This window comes from Notamacropus eugenii, chromosome 3, assembly GCF_028372415.1.
Source record: "Notamacropus eugenii isolate mMacEug1 chromosome 3, mMacEug1.pri_v2, whole genome shotgun sequence".
NCBI lineage: Eukaryota > Metazoa > Chordata > Mammalia > Diprotodontia > Macropodidae > Notamacropus > Notamacropus eugenii.
The window spans coordinates 487,535,013-487,554,161 of NC_092874.1; the positions used below are offsets into that span (position 1 = coordinate 487,535,013).

The 19,149-nt window shown below is 47.0% G+C and overlaps 1 protein-coding gene across 12 annotated transcripts in view; it reads right to left on the reverse strand.

Annotated features, from left to right (window-relative positions):
- ARPP21 (cAMP regulated phosphoprotein 21) overlaps positions 1–19,149 on the reverse strand; it is a 167,777-nt gene that overhangs the window by 78,415 nt on the left and 70,213 nt on the right. For all 12 annotated transcript variants that reach the window (XM_072599230.1, XM_072599231.1, XM_072599229.1 and 9 more), the window contains exons 6-9: positions 15,747–15,897; positions 14,520–14,598; positions 13,756–13,815; positions 12,844–12,984 (exon numbers count right to left, since the gene is read on the reverse strand). In XM_072599230.1, the coding sequence (XP_072455331.1) occupies positions 12,844–12,984; positions 13,756–13,815; positions 14,520–14,598; positions 15,747–15,897 (431 nt within the window). The remainder of the gene's footprint in view (positions 1–12,843; positions 12,985–13,755; positions 13,816–14,519; positions 14,599–15,746; positions 15,898–19,149) is intronic.

Genomic DNA, 19,149 nt, shown 5'->3' on the forward strand with positions numbered 1-19,149 from the left:
GTGAGAGAATAGGGAAAGGCCATACAAATGCCAACCCCCAATACCACCCTTAGGAAAAGAAGCCTGAGCACTGTTTACCTGAGTCAGGCTTTTCAGAGCCACCCCCCTACCTTCTCTGGATGTGGTGTGAACCCTCTGCCCCTCAGGACTTACAGCACCTCAGTCCTACCCAGAATCTGCTTATAGACAAGAAGTGGGGGCAGGGATCTGGGAGCAGCCTTAGTGGTTACTCCCCCCTTTGACTGAGATGATATCCTCTCGTCACAGCTGTGGGAGACACATGAAAGAAGGTAAGAGGAGGAGGGAAGATCCTCAGTCAAGGTAGGACTCCCAGCAGGACAGTGATCAAACTGAACTTGGCTTTCCTTGAGAAGAATGAAGTGAGCTTCGGGGCCAGTAGCCTGTAGCTCTCGGAGCCCAGGCAGCCATCTCAACCATCCTTCCCCCACCTTCACCACCTGGATTCACAGAGGGCAGTGCCAAGGTGCAGCTCTAACACCGAACTGGCCACCTCGTCTACCAGATCAGGAGAACTGAGGCCTCATCTGCCAGGGCCGACTCCACCATTGCTCCCAGCATCCACCAGGAGAAGGCTGAAGTCTCAGGGTTTTGCGATGGTCAAGGGGTCCCCAGGAAGTAGAAGAATTATCCCTAATCTGCTGCATCTCCCAGAGACCAGCTCCAGGAGGATTTTCTCATTGGCTGGGGACAGTGGCCAGCCTGCATTTATCAGAGGCAACTGATGGAGCCCTGACCTTGTTGACTGGGAACCATCCCACAGTAAAGAGCGAGAGCCCAGCCTTGCCTGTCTCCACCCTCCCAGAATCGCCTTATTTTCAGTCCTACCCTTACACCCTGTGCACCTTCTCCACAGACTATGCTGACGAGACCCCTGGCCCAGGGGTTGGGGGGGCAACCAGCTCCTCTTTGCTGCACCTGCCTGAGACTGAGGATGCTAGTCACTGGGAGTGGGTGGGTGAGAGAGAAGACAAAGGAAAAACATGAGGAGATGACAGCCTCCGTGGAGGAAGGAGGGAGCATCACAGGAGGCTTGGCAGGGAATCGCTCCCACAGCTTATATGGCATTGAAAGCTCAAAGAAGGGGAGAGATCATCACAGGAACTCGCCCCCTCAGCTTCCAGAAGAGGTGACTGAAGCTCAGAGTGGGAGCTGATGTACCTGGGAAAGGGGTTACCGAGATGCTAAGGGGAGAGCCAACCTCCAGCTCAGATGTGCTGGCTCCCAGTCCAGGGTTCAGGCAAGATATATGCCTGTCAATGCACCCAGTAAGTCTAGTGTCTCAGCAAGAGCCTGGGCAAACTTCTGAGTTCTAGGTCCAAGCCAGGGTCACAGGGTCACACCTGCCTTCAGAATTCTTTCTCAAGATTCAGAAGTGCTAGGGATGGAGCAAAGAAGATTCCTCCCCCACCTTCCCTCCCCTCATGGAGTAAAAAATCTGTTAATATCTAAAATCAATGCAGACACAGAAAGTACAAAAGCAGGGGAGAGACAGGACAGAGATATAGAGAGAGAGACAGAGAGACAAAGAGAGAAGAAGGAGGAAGAGGAGGAGGAGGGAGAAAGGGAGAGAAAGGGAGGGAGAGGTAGAGAGAGGAGAGAGGGAGACAGAGAGATAGAAACAGAGACAGAGACAGAGAAGCAAAGAGAGAGAAACACAGAGAGAACATATGAGTGTGGCACAATCAAAGAGATAAATGCACATAAAATGGAAATACCCAGACAAACTTGTTTTCTATCCATTTATAGATTTTGAAAACATGATATTGAGAATGATTGTAATTGACAAGTCTCATGAAAAACAGCTTCTAATTCCTCAAAGTGGTTACTGTCTGAGAAACTCAGGCTCATGATTCCTTTACCCTCCTTCCTGCCACCTCACACAACTGACTGGGAAGAAAGCTACCTGGTCCCTGAACCGTGCCCCCTGGCCCCTGGCATGGACCTTCTGGAGCAGCTCTGGGAGCCACTGAACCTGTCCATGGTAACCACAGACCCCCACAAGCAGAGGGAGCATGCACAGATAAACCAGAGGGGAAGAACTTCGAAGCAGCCACCCAGGTGACCTGGGACCAGCGAGATTCAAGCATTTATTAAGCACTTATTACATCCCAGAAACTGTGCTAGTCACTGAAGATAGGAAGGAAGGCCATCACAGCACATCCTCAGAAGACTCACTTTCTATTGAGTCCAGGAACTTTTCAATGATTTCTTCACAGAAAGTTGATCTGAAAAAGCCACCCTCCCAAAGGAATCTCTCCATCACTGAGTCCCTACTACCAGAGCAGAGGATGGTTCCTGGAGGTCTCACCCCCACCTCCTGCTCTTGTTCTGACCCCACTGAGCTCCACAAAGTAAATGCTGCCTCAACACAAGAAATGGGGCTGTGGGGCACAGGAAAGCCCAATGCCAACAAAAGAAACATGTGCAAAGAAAGCCTGGACAATCTCAGCCATGGCTGTAGACCACGCAGCTTGCTCAGGCTACTGTGGATATTGGGAGCTCCAGTAATCACTGAACAAGGAGGAAATGGGAGCTACAGGTGATTGTGTCACTGCTCCAGTGGAAAGCATTCATCTATAGAAGTCTATACTCACATACATGTGTCCATTCATGGACACATTTAGTTTGGATATACTAAACAGTATCATGGGATTACAAGTTTTGGTTGTTCTTTTAAGTATTGGGGTATTGGAACAAGGCATAATTTGGGGGAAATTAGACCTCAGAATCTAAAAATGCAAGCAGCCAGTGGGTGTGAGTGTGGTACGACATGATTGAGAACATCAGTGGGAAATCTCCAAACTCAGATCACCTTCTGCAGGTCATTCCTGTTTCCAGAAACAGAAGTAGCTCCTCTCTAATGGGTCCCAATCCACCTGGAACTTTGAACTGCCACAAGATGGTATTAAGAGCAGCTCATGTATGGACTGTGGCAGGAATCTCTTGATGGCTCCCCTTGGGAGGTCTCCAACATCTCTCAGAACCAATCTTGCCTCCTCCTCAGTGCTGTCCCTTGGCACATGCCTCAATATCTGTTAATGGCTCCCCACTATCTACTAAACAAAATGCAAACTGATAATTTACTGGAGTCTACTATAAATGGATAAGGACTTGAGAAATGAATAAAGTTATTCATCAGTGTCAATACTGTGAGTTTGCAATTAGTCCCCAGTAAATGACTTCTTCAACAATCGTTGTTGGCTTTGGGGATGAAAAAAATTGTGAGACAAACGTGAAAAGGATGAATATTGAAAAAAGCAAAGATTTAGACAAGCCTCCTCTGTACTGAAAAATCGGATGACTTATTATTGCCAAGTGGCACATGGCACACTGACAATCTAATCCCAGTAGGGGTTCAACTCCTCTGGGAAAAAGTCAGCAAAGAAGAAGAAATAAGAAAGTAAGAAATAAAGGAACACCAGAAAAAAGATGAAAATTACTAAATATCATAGGATGAAGAAAACTCAGTTAAAAACCTTGAGCACATCAGTACATCAGGGGGAATGACATCAATAACAGAAGGGCCAATGGTTTCCAGATCATCTGAGTCCAGACATCTATGAATATATATCACAAAAATGGAAAATGGCTCAATACTTGATGAGGCAGAGGACTCTGTGGATTTCTAAGAAAGCAAGACATCCCAGCAAGATATGTCTGAATGGTCTCAGAGAGAAAGAAGAACTGCATTTGCAAGCTTTACGGTTGAAATAACTGGCAGAATTAAAACAAGAAAATGAATTCATGGTGGCAAACCTCACCAAAGGAGCAAATAAGAAATAACAAAAGATTGAGGAAGCAAATATGAGGAAGTCAAGGACAATCTGAAAGAAGAGAAGCAAAAAGGAATAATGTTAAATAATAAGTAATAATGATCACTTTGCAAGAAACACATATTGATCTCAAAAGACTTAAGGATTACAGGAATCCCAGAAGAAAACATGAGAAAAAAGTCCATGAGGACAGGAGAACAGGGCCACCAAGATTTTCTTCTGTCCCTCTCCAAGGCCACTTATCGGGAAAGAACATTATGCTGTAAAGAACTAAGGAGGATCAGACTGGGGGGCTTGCCTTAGCCAGGGTATCATAGTCTCCCATAGGCACTGCCCTTGCCTGACGAGCACCCACAGGCAGGAGTCTTAGAATGATGAAAAGTGCACAGCCTGTTGGTGGATGCCCTGTCCTTGTTGAGGAGGAGGAGTCATTCCCCTAATCTTGTCTTTGTAAGGGCGATTCCCAATATCCTCCATCCTGTTGATTACGCAGAGAGATGTTCTCCCATTCAGATCAATAACATTTTTCTCCAATTTCTGGTCACCAAAAGCCCATCCTTGCCCCCAGATCCAATTCTTGCTGGTGTTCCTCTTCTTCCTGTTTTACCTTGCCAAGAACATGAACCATCTTTAAGCTATGGCTACCCCAGCATTCAAGCTGGGAGAAAGTCCAGTTTGATTTGTGATGAGATGACAAGGAGGTCCTCAGAGGCATCTACTGGGGTTCGTTTGGCCTGTTTCTACCTGAATAATCACTGAGTGCCCATTTGTTGGGGAGGAATCCCACTATCAGTAGGAAGGTGAAGATGGAGAGGCTCTGGGAGCCTTGAGAGATGATTGACAAAGACCCCCAAAAATAAAAAAGCATTTATTCAGCCCTCACTGTGTGCCAGGCTTTGTGCTTGTGAGTTTTCATGGAGTGTGAACATGTTACTCTTCCTTACTGAGTCAAGGTCTATGGTGTAGTCTCTGCTCCTGGAACAGGAAGTTGAGGGCATTAAGGAGCATGGATTTCAATTGTGCAAGATGGTCAGTGATTAATCATTAAGAGGGCAGAGCATTGACCTGGAGAAAGAGACCTGAGGCCTCCTCTCATTTTATCCCCCCCTCTCTGTGTATGCTCAGGCAAGTCACTTAACCATTTAGTGCTTCCTGCTTCTCATCTGTTACATGGAATTGAGTTAGATGAGGTCTGCTACTTCTTGCAGTCTGTGATTCTCCTTGTCCAGTGAGGATTTCTAATTCTCCTGATGAAATGCCCAATTCAATCAGCTCTGAAAATGCCTGTTCTAGGGTTCCATTGGAAGTGAAGACTCCGGACACACACACACACACACACACACACACACACACACACACACAGTTAACCTTTACAAGTGTCAGGAAAGATGCCACAAATAGTGTCTGACTTCTATTATTTTTCTGTTTTGGTTTTGGTTTTTTCCTTCCTCCATGGCAGATTGAGACTGACAGATCTCTGTTACTATCTGGAGGGCAGGGGTCCCTATCAGCTCAAGAACACTGAAAGCTTAGAGGGAAGAGAGACAAGGGGCTTCAAACAGATGCTCCAGTGATTCCTTGTAGCTGTGGCCATGCCGTATGTACCAGCCTACTTTGGTCCAGCCCAATCGCCTTTAATTGGCATTTGGTAGCTTCTAAGGGAGAGGCAGTTGTCCTGTACTCTCCCCTACAGCACTTTTTTCTGGAGCTCAGGACCATTAAGCAGGGGAAAATGAACTACTGGGGTCAGCAATTTTCTTGAGCAAGCTGGATTCTGAGTAGTTCCCTAAAGACAAAGGATAAAGAGCCACCACCATCTCTTAGCTTGAGGTGATTTTTTTTTCTAAGATGAAACTTCTGAATTGTTTGGGTTATCTGACAAGCCTTTATATTTGTGACCTTGGATGGAATTGTGATCTCATCAGCATAGGCATCCGTTCTCTGTGCCCCTCACCAGAGGAGGATCACAACCTATCCCCTACAACATGTCCCCCACCCTCCTATCCTCCGCACATGTTCCCCCATTACTGTACTGCATAAGTCTGTAGCCATTCTAACTCAAATTACTTATCCAGGACGATGTCAATTCAGGCCAATCAGCAAGTCACAGCATTGATCATGTTTTACATCCAGACCTTATCAACCATGGTCAGGGAAACTGGCTCCGGCTGTGCCCTCAGCAGCTTAGTTTGGGAGAGGAAGGAAGAGGACACAACGGTTGGAGGCTTTAGTAGAGTCTGGGCAAGATTGGTCAGTTGGGTTAGTTTAGGGTATAGGGAGGCTTGATTTCTATTCTTTATATACAGCTTTGTGTCCTCTTTCGGTGTGGCTAAGCTCCATCACCCCTACTTGAGTGCAAGCTTCATTAGGGCAGAGATTAAGTGGTATTTATCTTGGGATATTCACCAGAGACTAGCATGGATCTTTAGTCACAGCAGGCAGTTAATAAATGTGGCAAGAAGAAATGGGGGAAGGAAGAAGAAAGGAAGAACAGAAGAAAAGAAACTAAGGGAAGAGAAAAGAGGGAGTAAGAGAAGGAAGGAGAGAAATAATGGGAGAAGGGAGGGGGAAAGAAAGGAAGAAAAGGAAGTAGGGGGAGGAAGGCTGTGTAAAGAATGCTAGGAGGAAACTACATGTGGTGCTTTGATGAGGGTGATAGCACCTTCTCCCCTTCTGTTTCCAAATGTGTGATTTATTTTCTGAATGTTACTGCAGAGTTCACAGAAACAAGAATCACACAGGTTGAGAGGGCAGGCACACAAGATGGATTGCTCTCTGCAGTAATCAGGAAGGTGATCGATGAAGCCAACTCTAATATCACCTGGAAGGGGAGCTAGATCTGCTTCTCTAGATGGTACAATGTCCACCTCTTATCTGGGTAGTGCCTTACAGATTAATACAAATTTGCTGAATTGAGTTGAGAAATTTGATACAAAAATATTCATGTCTATCTTTCCATCCATCTTTCTCTATGTATTTGCGGTGATTCTATTTGTATATGTGGCAGCTAAATGGTACAGTGGATAGAGACAAGCCCTGGAATCAGGAGGACTTGAGTTCAAATCCAGTCTCAGACACTTAATAACTCTAATGGCTCTGGAGGAGAAGTGAGACTGGTGATCTGCACAGCCCTCCCTCGCCCAAAACAAAGTCAAGTGCAAGTCATGTCATTATTTCTCTGATGGCGTGGTCTTCTTTGGCAACAAAGGACGAACATGTTTGTATATGTGTGTGTATAAAATCAGTGTATATATCACTCCTCAGGACCTTCTCCTGTTTGATCCTTGTCGAAGCCCTTCTACCTTCTCTCCTCCAGAGAAGTCTTGCCCCAAGTGCTAGAGACCTCCCCTACATCTCTCTACCCTCCACTGAATCCAGAGCAGCCTTGACTGGTCACCGGTGCTCCTCCACTCTCCTACCATGACCAGCCAATCTGCACTCACCCTACCTTCCCACTACAGATGACTCATTTGTCACTTCTTTCATATAGATCATTAATACAGGACAGGTAGATACTCTTTCATTTGCCTACAATATAATTCACTCTAGCTCAGTCTCAGACCCCTGTCTTCATCTTTCATCTCATCTAATAGCTTTGAGTTATCAGAAGTTCTATGTCATCGACACTGTGTGATACTGTGAGTGGGAGACAATAGGTCAAGGAATCTAAGGGCTGAAAGGCCCTTGAGGTCAGGGAGGGTCTCATCCAATACCTTAATTTAGTTGGTGAGGAGACCAAGCTATTTGGTTTTATTTTAAAGGAGGTGTCTTTAAAAGTGGACTAGAATGACAGTGTTGGATACCCGAAACATCCACATGTCTGTGGTCATGCAGTGACTTAGAAGAAGAGATGAACTGACTTTAGAGTTCCCCTTGACATCCAATCTGGTAGCCACCTCCTTGCTACCAGAATATAGCCTGGCTAGGAAGAGCAGCCATTTACATGAAACAGTCTTGGCTCCAAAGGGTCATCAAGGTCACTTGTAGGCCATGCTTAACTTGTTCACATATTGAACTTCATCACCCTCAATTCTTGGGTAATCTAATATTTCCTCATCAATTACTAAAAAATTCAGCATCTCTTTCAATTAATCACTGAAGCTCAGAGCCCTTACTCTAGCTCATGAAATATTATTTATTTGATATATTTATGTGTAATAAGATGAATGCATGTTACAAAATATGAAAGTAATATATATGTATCTAATAAATTGGAGAAATTGCCTTTCCTAGTAGTAGTTGCATTTCTCAGATTTGTACGTGTCTAAGTATATACGTACATGCATATACACACGTACATGTTATGAGCCTCTCCTTATAAGAAACTGTTGGGGGTGGAAGCTCAATTCCATGTGGACAGTCTCGGGCGGGTAAAGGTGGGAACTTCTAAATCTTAGAGTTCTCATGAGGCCCCCCAGAAAACAGCAGGGAATCGAGGAGTGAGACCGAGCAATCTCGTGTATTTCCGCCTCTTCCCGTGAGAAACGTGATGGGAGGAGCATCCCCCTCGAGACTGTCCCGGATCTGGGCACACCTATTGTTATCTAACAGGCACGGTATTCAGGTGCAAACTACACGGCCAGAGAGCTTAATTAGGATCAGGAAAGCCTGAAAGCGCTCTTAGCTCGGGAGGGGCCCTGACAGACAGAAGGCCTCTCCTCCCTTTCCCTCTCTTCACTCTCCCCTCCCCCTCTCTCCCCACTTACACTTCTGCTTCCAATCTCTTATTGTAAGATCTTTGCCTCCTTGGGAGATTTTCTCTCTCCCTCCTAAGGAAGAATTCCCCCTGCACTTGTAACCAGGACCCTGAATAAAGCTTAACCCTTGTTCGACTCCGGAAAGTCTCTTCTCTCATACGTTTATCCGGTTTGGCCAACCGAAGACCTGGGACAGGTAAGGTAAGACTCGGGTAGCCCTCAGGCCTCTAGGCCTGGCAAGAAACCACTTAATCCCCTAGTATTTAAAAACATTAAGGTTATTAACTAAATATGGCATATATAAGGAAATAGTTAAGAAAGCAGAAGTGATTCTTTATTATCTTTTTAGATGGAAGAAAACTCATAGCCAGAGTCGCCTCAAGCCTTCCTTGTAACTCTAGATGACCTTTCTTCACTGCTGAAAACAGCATCCTATACCAGCTAGCCAAGTCAATTTAACAAAGTCTCTTAAAAGAATCTGGCTAGTCTTCTTCATGAAATAAAAGTTGCAATACTTTCATACAGAAGATCCTTCCATTTTCTTTCTCCCTACCTTCCTCAGCTTCTCTCCAGTCATGATAGGAAGGCAGTACTCTTTCTCAGCCTTCTGAGGGCCTCCCTGCCTCCTCTCTCCCCCCTCCAGCCTGTCCTCCACTCTGTTGCCAAATTTCTCTGCTGAATGAGCTGATCTGAGGATGTCGCATCCCTATTCCATGAAGTCCAGTGGCTCCCTATCATCTCCTGGAGATAATCCTCTGGCTTTTAAAGCCCTCTAGAAGCTGGACCCCCTCTAGCTTGGAAGTCTTCTCCCTCATCACCCTGATATACTCTGCAGCACCTGACACTGGTCTCCATCTCCTCACTCTGGGGGTTAGCACTGGCTGTCCCCCATGCCGCAATAATCTCCCTCTTTATCTTAGGCTCCTGGTTTCCTTCAAGTGGCATCTAAAATCTCACCTCCTCCAAGAAGGCTTTCCTGATTGTATGTTTCCCCTTATTGTTAGCACTTTCCCTCCGTCAATTCTCTCCAATGGACCCCATTTCTATCTTGTTTATACAGTTATTTGCATGTTGTCTCCTCAGTTAGATTGCAAGATCCTCCAGGGCAGGGATTGTTTATTGCTTTTCTGCTATCTCAAGCCCTTAGCACTGTTCTGGTATATCGGAGGCACTTCATAAATGCATGTTGTCTGACTTTCTCCTCTCTCTTAGTAAACTGGCTCTATACCTTCTAAAATTAATAAATGCAGTTCTAGCAAGAAAGCAACTTTCCTTGCCTGCCTTCTCTCTGTCTTCCCAAACTCCACATAGCTCCTGACGGATGGATGGATGGATGATGGCTGAACTCCCAGAAGCTCTGTTCTCAAGGACTGGCTAGAAGACGATTGGAACAGTAACAGTGACTTTCTCTCCTTAAGGAGACAGTGATCATTTCTACACTGTCGGCAGGAAGGACTTTTGAAATGGATTATATGAATAACTTGGTGGTATTTCCATTTTTCACAGTCACGTGTTTCTAATGTCATGCTCCCTGAATCATATGTGCCCTCGGGCCCCCGGCTGGCTACATAGAGTTCAGTGTTGATGTAATGAGAAGTCAGTGATGTTTGTTCCTGCTTCTCAAACAAAGCATTCTGAAATTCTACCTCATCCCCCTTCAGTGACTGGCTCTCACCCCTCCACTTCTCCATGTCCCTGAACTACTAGATGGTTGTGGGTTTTCCACAATAAGGGGGCTGTCTGCAGCCCTGATTTTAAAGCACTCCTAGTCAAATTGTCTTTATCGTATATGGTGGATGGCAATATGCCTGAGTCACAGGTCCAGGCATGATGAGTGATCCACTGGATGAAGCAAGCTCAACCAACCATGGGATTTCTCCTTCAGTCAGAAGAACTCTCCTGAGAACTTTAACAACATTGAGCCAGCAAACTGTTTGTACACAGGCCCCTACCAGTGGCCACTATCCATGCGCCCAGTCAGGGTCTCCCCCAGACTGCCAAGACCACAGAGAAGGCTGCGAGCAGCAGCCACTTGGCTCCCAGCAATGCTGAGTGAAGACACTTGCAATTTGTCTTGTCTCTTGACAAGTCACCACTTGTTTCCCCCAAAGAAAAGCCATGAATAGCAGCTAGGAAATCAGCTGGAGTTTGGAGAGTGCTCTCACTTTGAGCCAAGGACCCAGAGAATAGGGTCTGTCTCAGATGAACCTATGCCTAAGGGCAGCCGAGCTGAGAAAGGGGAAGGAAATCAACTGCCTCAGATCCTGATCAATGACAGCTTGTGATCTCCATCTAGGCAGGATCCAAGAAGCTTTGTCCATAGTTGTGAATGCTTACTTGAGCAACAGGGACAAGGAAGTGGGCAAAACCCCAGCTTACTAGGAAACTATTGGCCCCAATGCTCACTGGCAGAAGTGAGGAGAGATCACAAAGCAAGAGAAAGGTGTCATCTTCTGTCTGGACTAAGGAAGGAATAAAATAAGACACACAGCAGGGCAATTATTGCCCAGAGGTGGTGATTTTCTCAAAGAAGAGGTGCCTGCTAGGATGAGAAGGTAAGTCACATAGCATGGACATCAGACCAGATGGGTTCAAGTATAACATCGATTTGGTTAGGGAACCCCAAGAAGACAGCAAACAGAGGCAAAGCATTTTCTCTTGCTGTCAGTCAATAAGAACAAAATGTCAATCTCAGCACTGATGTGACCCTAACCCTACCTCGCAGGTCACCCATGTGGCAGAGTCAAGATTCCCGACTCCAGATTCCTAGTTGAGCTGCCTCTGCAGAGCTCCTTCATTTACTTTCACCTCCATTCACCCACAGTTTAAATGTCCAGACAAGAAAAGGAGTTTCCTGATCAAGAGAGAAGCCCCTTAACGAGGGTGCCGCCTTTTCCCAGGAGGCGAGAGAGAAGAGGCTAAGGGAAGGGCTTTGTCTGAGTGTGCACTTGACAGGGTCAGGGGAGTAGGGTGAGTTTCAATGAGCCCCCTTCAGTGAAACCCCCAGCACTGGTCCCCCAGATAAGAGGAAAGGAGTTTAGGAAAGAGGCAGGATGTGTGCTCTGAGAGTAGAAAGACATGAGGTGAAGGGAGGGTTGAAGAAAGGAGGGGAGAGAGTGAGAGAAACAGATAAAGGCAGAAGCAGAGCCAGAGAGAGGGAGGGGTGGGGAGCTGTCCCAGTAGTTCAAGGCTGTCCAGAAATTCAGGCACTCTTAAAATGTTTATGCTCTGGATAGAATATAAAAAAGTAAAATCCTCATTTTGGACATGTAATGGTGTGAGTAATGGTGGAAGGGGAACTTTTCATTCCATGAAATAAATATACAGATATGTGCATGTACATATATCCACACATATTCTTTATCTCCATGTAGAAGGAGAAAATATGCATGTGTATATACATACATATATGTATATCGCATGTATGCCTGTATGTAGGTACATACAGATGCATTATATATTATGTGTATATAACATATATATACACACATACATACATGCATACACATATATGTATATGTTTGTAGTAAATATACAGGAGTCTTAATGCATTTGTAAACTATTGGAGCTATGAAGCTCTTTAAGTTCCACACTGCTCTCAGGCTTTTGGGACAGATCCTCTGATATACCTTCCTGTAGACATAGCCAATCCCTCACACCCCCGTTCTCCTGACTGGATGAATTGGCTATACAAACTTATCCAAATCATCAGATAACCTTCAGATAAATGCCCATCTTGGCCAACAAAAATGCATCACAAGTCACACTCTTCTGTTCTTTTTTCCACCCAAGAGCATGAGATGAGGTGGGGGAGGAGAAGACACCAAAAGAAGCAACCTTGGGAACATGGTGGATCTTGCTGTGTTATAGTGGGGTGTGGTGGGAAGTGATGGGTTGTGATTGGATGTGGTGGGGTATGGTGTGGTAGAGGTGACTTATGGTGGAATGTGGTAGGGCATGGTGCATTGCTGTTGGTTATGATGGGGTATGAGGCAGCTAGATGGCTTAGTGGATAGAGCACTGGTCTAGGAGTCAGGAAGATCTGAATTCAAATCTGGCCTCAGACATTCACTAGCCTGTGTGACCCTGGGCAAGCCACTTAACCTTTCTTTGCCTTAATCCACTGGAGAAGGAAATGGTAAACAATTCTAGTATCTTTGCCAGAATACCCCTTGGACATAGATTTGGACATGACTGAATGAACAACAACATGGTGGGGTATGGTGGGTTATAGCGGGACATATTGGGTTATATGGTTGGGTATAGGGTTGTATTATATTGGGGTGTGATGGGTTTTTATGGGGTATGGTGGGTTATGGAGGGGCATGGGGGCATAGTGGGGTGGCACTCACATTCTGGTGCTCCCAGTCTTGTTAATGATGACAGATTTTCCAGTTTGGTCCACATTGTGATCCATTCCAAAGTAAGCAGCCACCCGGTGCACCAGCATCCTCTGATAGGATGACATCTGAGGAAACTTTTTGTAATGATTCCTGCAACAGCACAACATATAAGGGAAGCTGAGGTTTCTGGAAGGCACAGAGTGAAAAGCCTTCGTCCTCCTTTGACCCCACCTGGGGCTGTCTTCTCGCTGAGGCAGATTTCTCCTGGAGGACGCACTGCCCCCCAGACTCCCTCTCTTCCTTTGAGGTGCATTCCAGGCACCATCTTTGGCAGGAAGCCTGACTGCTCGAGCCACCCCCTTCCCACCTACCTCTTGTACCTAATTGCCTTGCATGTTTCCTTCTGTTCTTTATTTCCAAACACCCTGGTTGTCTTCCCCTTCAAGATGTTAGAACCCTGCAAGTGGGGACAGCTACTTCACCCATTTCTTTGTGCCCCCAACAGCTAGCATGGGGGAGCAGCTTAATAATACTGACTGCCAGATGACTGAATGGACAAGCAGCTAAGCACCAGTTAAGTCCTTCTGCCAAGCACCTTTGGGCAAACCATTTTATGCCCAATAGGAAGCACCTTGTTTTCCTGCTAGGTGTATCACCAAGAGAGCTGGGGGCAAAGCAAGCCAATGGCTTACAACATGCTGACCAGTGGCCCCTTAAGTCATCTTGTCATAAATGATCCAAGAGCAGCAAGGACCTGTCTTCCACTCAGCCCCACTCCCAGCCCTTCAGCCGCTCTGGGTCAGCCACAAACCAAGCCTCTGCCCTGCCTGTACCCACGTTCACTCATAGGCACATGCCCCCACCCAGTCCTGGACCCGCCTACCCGCCTTTTGTCAGAGGCAGGAGAGAAAGTTCACATACTTTTCATCACTGATGAAGTCCAGGATTTCTTGTTCCATTTTCAAGAGTATCATCCTGTCTCTGCAAAATCAATTGTAGAAATGTGCTTTATTTGACTGCTCTGAGGGTGCTTTTCTCCTCTGCCTACCAAGGGTTATTGCACAAGGTTCAATGAGATGTCCCCTGTCCCCTTCCTGCCCTGCCTCAGCATCTCATCTCCTGACTTTGTGCTTTCATCACATCAATGTTCTTATGAGATTCTGTGCATCCTAACTCACGGTCTGAAGGAAAAGATTCCATGTGCATGGATGGGTCATATGGCTTAACACAGGATGTTTAAAAATATTTCACAGAAACTTCATGATGTCATCAGGGCCTGGGCACCCACACATATCTACTGGAACCAGATGGTGTCATGGCACAATTCCTCACTTGGTACCCTCTCCCTTTATCAGTGTGTCTAGGTCTATGGTGAACTGGCCATTTTCAGGGACATTGCCCCCTGCCTCATAGTGCCCTTCAGGTCTTGGACTCACAGTAAACACGTAGCTCCCTCAAACACATAAGGAACAGGTGCTTTGAGAATGTCCATGTGAGGAAAAGGAACGTAGGAAGAGCAGGCAGAGAAAACTGTTGGAAGATCAGTGAGGAGTCTTCAGGGTTTTCTTGACCCTGATCACTTTGAATCCACTGGAGATTTGGTTCCAATTAGATAGTACTGTGCTGTGTAAGTGGAGCCCAGATGGGTAATCCCTCCCCCCACACCCACTGAGTTTAGGTCTTACCTTGGGTTGTTTTTCAGGGTGGTTATCAGGAACTCATGTAAGTCAATGCCTGTGGAATCTGTGTATTCCTGGCTGCAATCTAAAACAAACCAGCCAGCTGAGTAATGCCCCCTGTTTCTTCTCCCCCTGATTCCCAAGTAAGCCTCAGGGATGCTTGGAAAGTAGCAGCAGACAACATGAACTTAGGATGGGTTCAGGGTGAACTCAGACTCCCTGAGAGTCAGAGTCACACAGTCTTCTTGTCTGAGGCCCAGGAGTACATGGTCCTGTTCTAGACTGGGCAGTTCTCACCATACAGGCTCCAGAGGAGGGCTGGTTCCTGCCCTGGAGGCTGCAGGGAAGGAGGAAGCTGAGTCCTCAGTGAGGTGGGTGAGGTGGACAGGGCACCAACCAGCCCTGGGGGCTTCAGGGTGGGTCCTTATTTACATTGCCTCTGACTTTGGGCTTAACTATTGGAAAGTGCTTTTGGCTCTGGGGGAAGTCTGGCCTTCTTAGTCAAGCTGATCCAAGACCTCCGTCCTCAGTTCTTCTCCCAACACCCTGGACTCCTTTTCACTTTTGTGCGGGTCACTATGCACAGACGCTCTGCCCTGAGGTGGGAAAGGGGCAGGGTAGACACCACTGAACTCTAATCTCTGCTGCTCTACCCTGCATGCCAGACACTGTGCCCATGTATCCATGGGGGTAATACAGTCCTGGCCTGCTGTATAGCTTGGTATTGATCTGTGGCAGCATCCGATGGGGCTTGTTCTGCAGCAGAGCCCTGGGAGGAAAAGGGGGCACTTGTGCCAGGCAGTTCAGCTCACTGGGGACATTATCTCTTAACAGACACATGCGAGGCATTCCGTATTCTATGTGAACCCCCAGAATGAGTGAGCCTGACTCTGGATATTCAACTTGTCTTTTGGGGAAGAGTCTCAGGAGACTTGCCCCACTGTGGCATGCAAAGACACAGGGGCTTTGGGCCCCTGAGCCCTCCCAAAAGGTCCCTCTTCTTGCCTCCCCTCCTTCACATGTCCCACCTCTACCTATATCTCTGTGGAACATCTCCTTTCTTGGCTTTCTTGGTGCTGAAATGTGGGGGACCTCTCAAGGGCCCCAGGGTGCCAGCTAACCTTCCTCAGCATCTCTGTGCTTCCCCATGCCACCTGCACAAGATGCTCACAGGTGGGACTGGCTAGTCCCTAGCCCCAAAGATGGATGCCCCAGAAGTCCTCCCCTATTCACCTTTGGACAACATTCGGGGCCTGGGCTTCTCAGAGGCTTTCTCCCGCTCCTTGGGTTTTTCCTTGTCTCTGTCTCTTTCAGAGTCCTCTTTGCTAGGCCTCTCATCCTCTTGTAGGCTGGGCAATCTGGACAGCTGTAAATGAACTGATTCCTGTTGGAAGAAAGAAAATACGGATTCAGGCCCAGATCCTGCCAGCTCTGCCCTGTATCCATCTTGAATAGGACTCAATAATGCCAGAAGAATGTAAAGTCAGGTGCTTGGAGTGATTTTTTTTCCCTTACATGAATAAAATAAAATGAAATAAGCCTGTCATCCAAGTGCCCTGCCCTGTGGGAGCCTACTGCCTTTCAGTCAACAGGAGGCTGGGCTCTGGTTGCTGTCCTTCCCGCAGCCTGGCCCCTGCACTGTGCCTGGGATGACGCTACCCCACCCCTGGCCTCAGCTCCCAAGTTAGCCTTGCTCTTCAGGTTTATTTTTATCCTTGGAAGAAAAGTGCTTGAGTCAAAAAGTGTATGCATGTCCTAGCTGACGTCATTCATGTTCAGGTAGTGGCTCCCCAATTCTTCTGTATAAGGAGAAGTAGACAACAAAACTGCCCCCCAGCCAGACTTCATAGACAGCTAGACATCCAAACAGACAGCCAGACAGCATAGACAGACAGACAGACAGAGACAGATAGCCCAGGTTGTGGAGACAGACACAGGTGAGGACATTGCAGAGGTGTGGCTCTCTGGGCCTGGTTAAATCATTCACTCTGTAAAGAGAAAACTTTCACGCTGTACTTGGGGAGAGGGAGGTGCTTATTCTATGTTATTCTAACTTGGGTATCCATCTACTTCCTGGGCTCCAAGCTTGCACTTAGGCTTGAGAGCATCTCTGACCAAGCCTCTTTCTACCCTGCTGTGTCTGCAGGACCAGAGAGGCCCTAGACTTGAGCAGTCTCTCAGGAAGGGACATCTCAGAAGCCAGGTCTTGGGATGGGCTGCCCCTCCCTCCATGATCATTCAGCTTTTAAAAAGTGATCATTGCCCTGAGTCCTGAGAGCTGCTTGCCCAGTGGCATGGGGGAAACTGTATGGTAGAATCCCCAATCCCTTGGGTTTAAAGAAGGATAAATGCAGGAAAGTACATTATCCACTTTTGTGTAAATCCAGGCAGGGCTTGAAAGTGTGACATTTCAGTGATAGCTACTGAACAAGGCAGAAGAAGAACAAAGCATGTGGCCATGGGGAGAGTGATGAGAGGGAAGCTGAACAAAGTCGGCCTTCAGACAAAGGCCACCAGGTTCTGGCAATGGTGGTTCCCAGGCAACTTGGCCAATGGCTTCTCCATCCATCAGGAGACTCTGGGATGGTTCAACCAAAGGGAACCCTGGCAGCAAAATCATTCCAAAGCTGAGGGTGGATTTCCAAAGTTGGGGGTGGGGTGTGAGGGGGTGACATGAAGTTAAACCTAGACAGAAAGAAGCCTTGTCTAAAAGAGTTCTAAGGGCATCTTGGCCTGGTGGTTGCCTTGGATCATGGCCAGATGACTCTTCCCTGCATTTGTCCTTGGCCTATGCAAACACTAGTTAGGTGGGCTGCTGATGCCTGCTAGACCCTGGAGACTAGCTCTGGTCAGGGTCAGTCAGAAATAGCCTACAAGAAACTGCCTGGGCATCTCTTAAGGGGCTTAAGGAGGGTTTGCCCTCTCTTGCTGCGAAAATGCCATAGGAGATATTGGCAGCTCCAAAGTCCCTGCCGCAGAGGGTTCCATGCCATAGAATAACCCTGTAGGAGCATTGGAGACAGCCTAGGATGGGGTTACTCTTTGCAATGCCTCTTGAAAAGAGAAGACTGAAGGAGCTGTCCACCCTCTATGTGCTTAAATCTAGTCCCAGGGACTTTGGGATGCAGCCCTGACTGAAAGCGGGGGCAAGAGTATGGCCCATGAGGGCTGGTGTTCACATCCATTCGAGCCAACACCTTGTTTTCCTACAAACAGACAGACACGGATAAAGGCAGGCTGGTGTCGAAAGAACAAAAGAGCTGGAGGTTTGATTGGTAAGAAATGATCTCGGCTGAGTTGAATACTGATTTTTATTGATTTCCTCAATAGTAAAATACATATATGAAGGGTTACATTGATACAGGGTCATTATATCCAACAAAAGTCGTAGAAAATCCAGGGCGCAATAGTACACAGGGAGGCCAATGGCATCATCGAGTCAGCAGCCAGCTTCCTTTAACTGAAGGGCAGACTGGGAGGTCAAATCATGGGACTGAGGTCAAGTATTCAGGGGGGAGATTTTTCTCAGACAGGATAACTCCAATGCCCATGGGCATCAGGTAGCCAATGTGCAACCCATTCTTTGCATCATCCTAGTAGGGATACCTCTGCCATGAGTCCTTACGTTTTGTAAGTGACTAGGGGACTGATGAAGGTGATGTGCCTGCCTCTTCCCCTAGCCCCAGAGAGCAGTGGAGCCCCACTGGGGCTCACATTCAACCTGTCCACCTCCTCCCTCTTCTCTAGCTACTCAGGAAGGCCCCAGCTCTGTCCTACCAAGGCAGTGTGGGGCTAGCTGAAGCCAAAAAAAGCACCATTCATCACTTTTCTCTCCTTGTCTGTTGTACAACAGAAATAGGTTTTGGGGTCCAGGATGGCATGGGATGGGGCATGGGTGATCTTTTTAAGGAAAGCAAATCCAATCAAAGATTTCTTCTGAGTAGCTTGTACAACCATAGGGCGCCTCCAGACAGAGCAGATAGACAAGGCGTCCATCTCTCCTCTGTCTGTCTAGTCTGAGGAGTGGGGGACCCCTAACAGAGGGGCCACACATCATTCCCTTTCCATTCTGTATAACCTGTAATCCTCCTGGTAGATCCCCATTGAAAAAAAAAAGCACAAATAAAATGTTGAACCAAAACCACACATGGTTCCCAAAGTCTGAAGAACCCAGAGCTCACACTTGGAAACAGAAAGCTGGCACCCAAAAGGTGACCTGTCCATCTCCTGACTCTCTGAGGACAGGCTAAGCTGAGCGGGGTGGGGGGGAGGGGCTGGGAAAGGGCCAGCCCCTGAACCAGAGCTGTCAGTAAGGTAAGGATAGCATTTTTTGGTCTTTTAGAAGAAAATGCTCTTGGATCTCTGAGAGTCCATGAGGAGAGTTTAAGGTATCTTAACTAAAGTCAATAGAAAGAAAGAAACATTTAAATGGAATGGTTTAATACTTTTGTCTTCCCCCCTGGGCTCCTAAAAGTCTTTCTCACTTTTCCTAATTGGTCCCAATTTCTAGTGAAGCAAATGAGCCTTTGGAGAGCAGCCCAGCACCAGGCTGTCTCTTCTTTCATCCCATGCCTAAAAGGCAAATGAAAATGAGGGAATGAGTCTTCCCAAGTTGGCCCCTAAAAGGCTGTTTGTG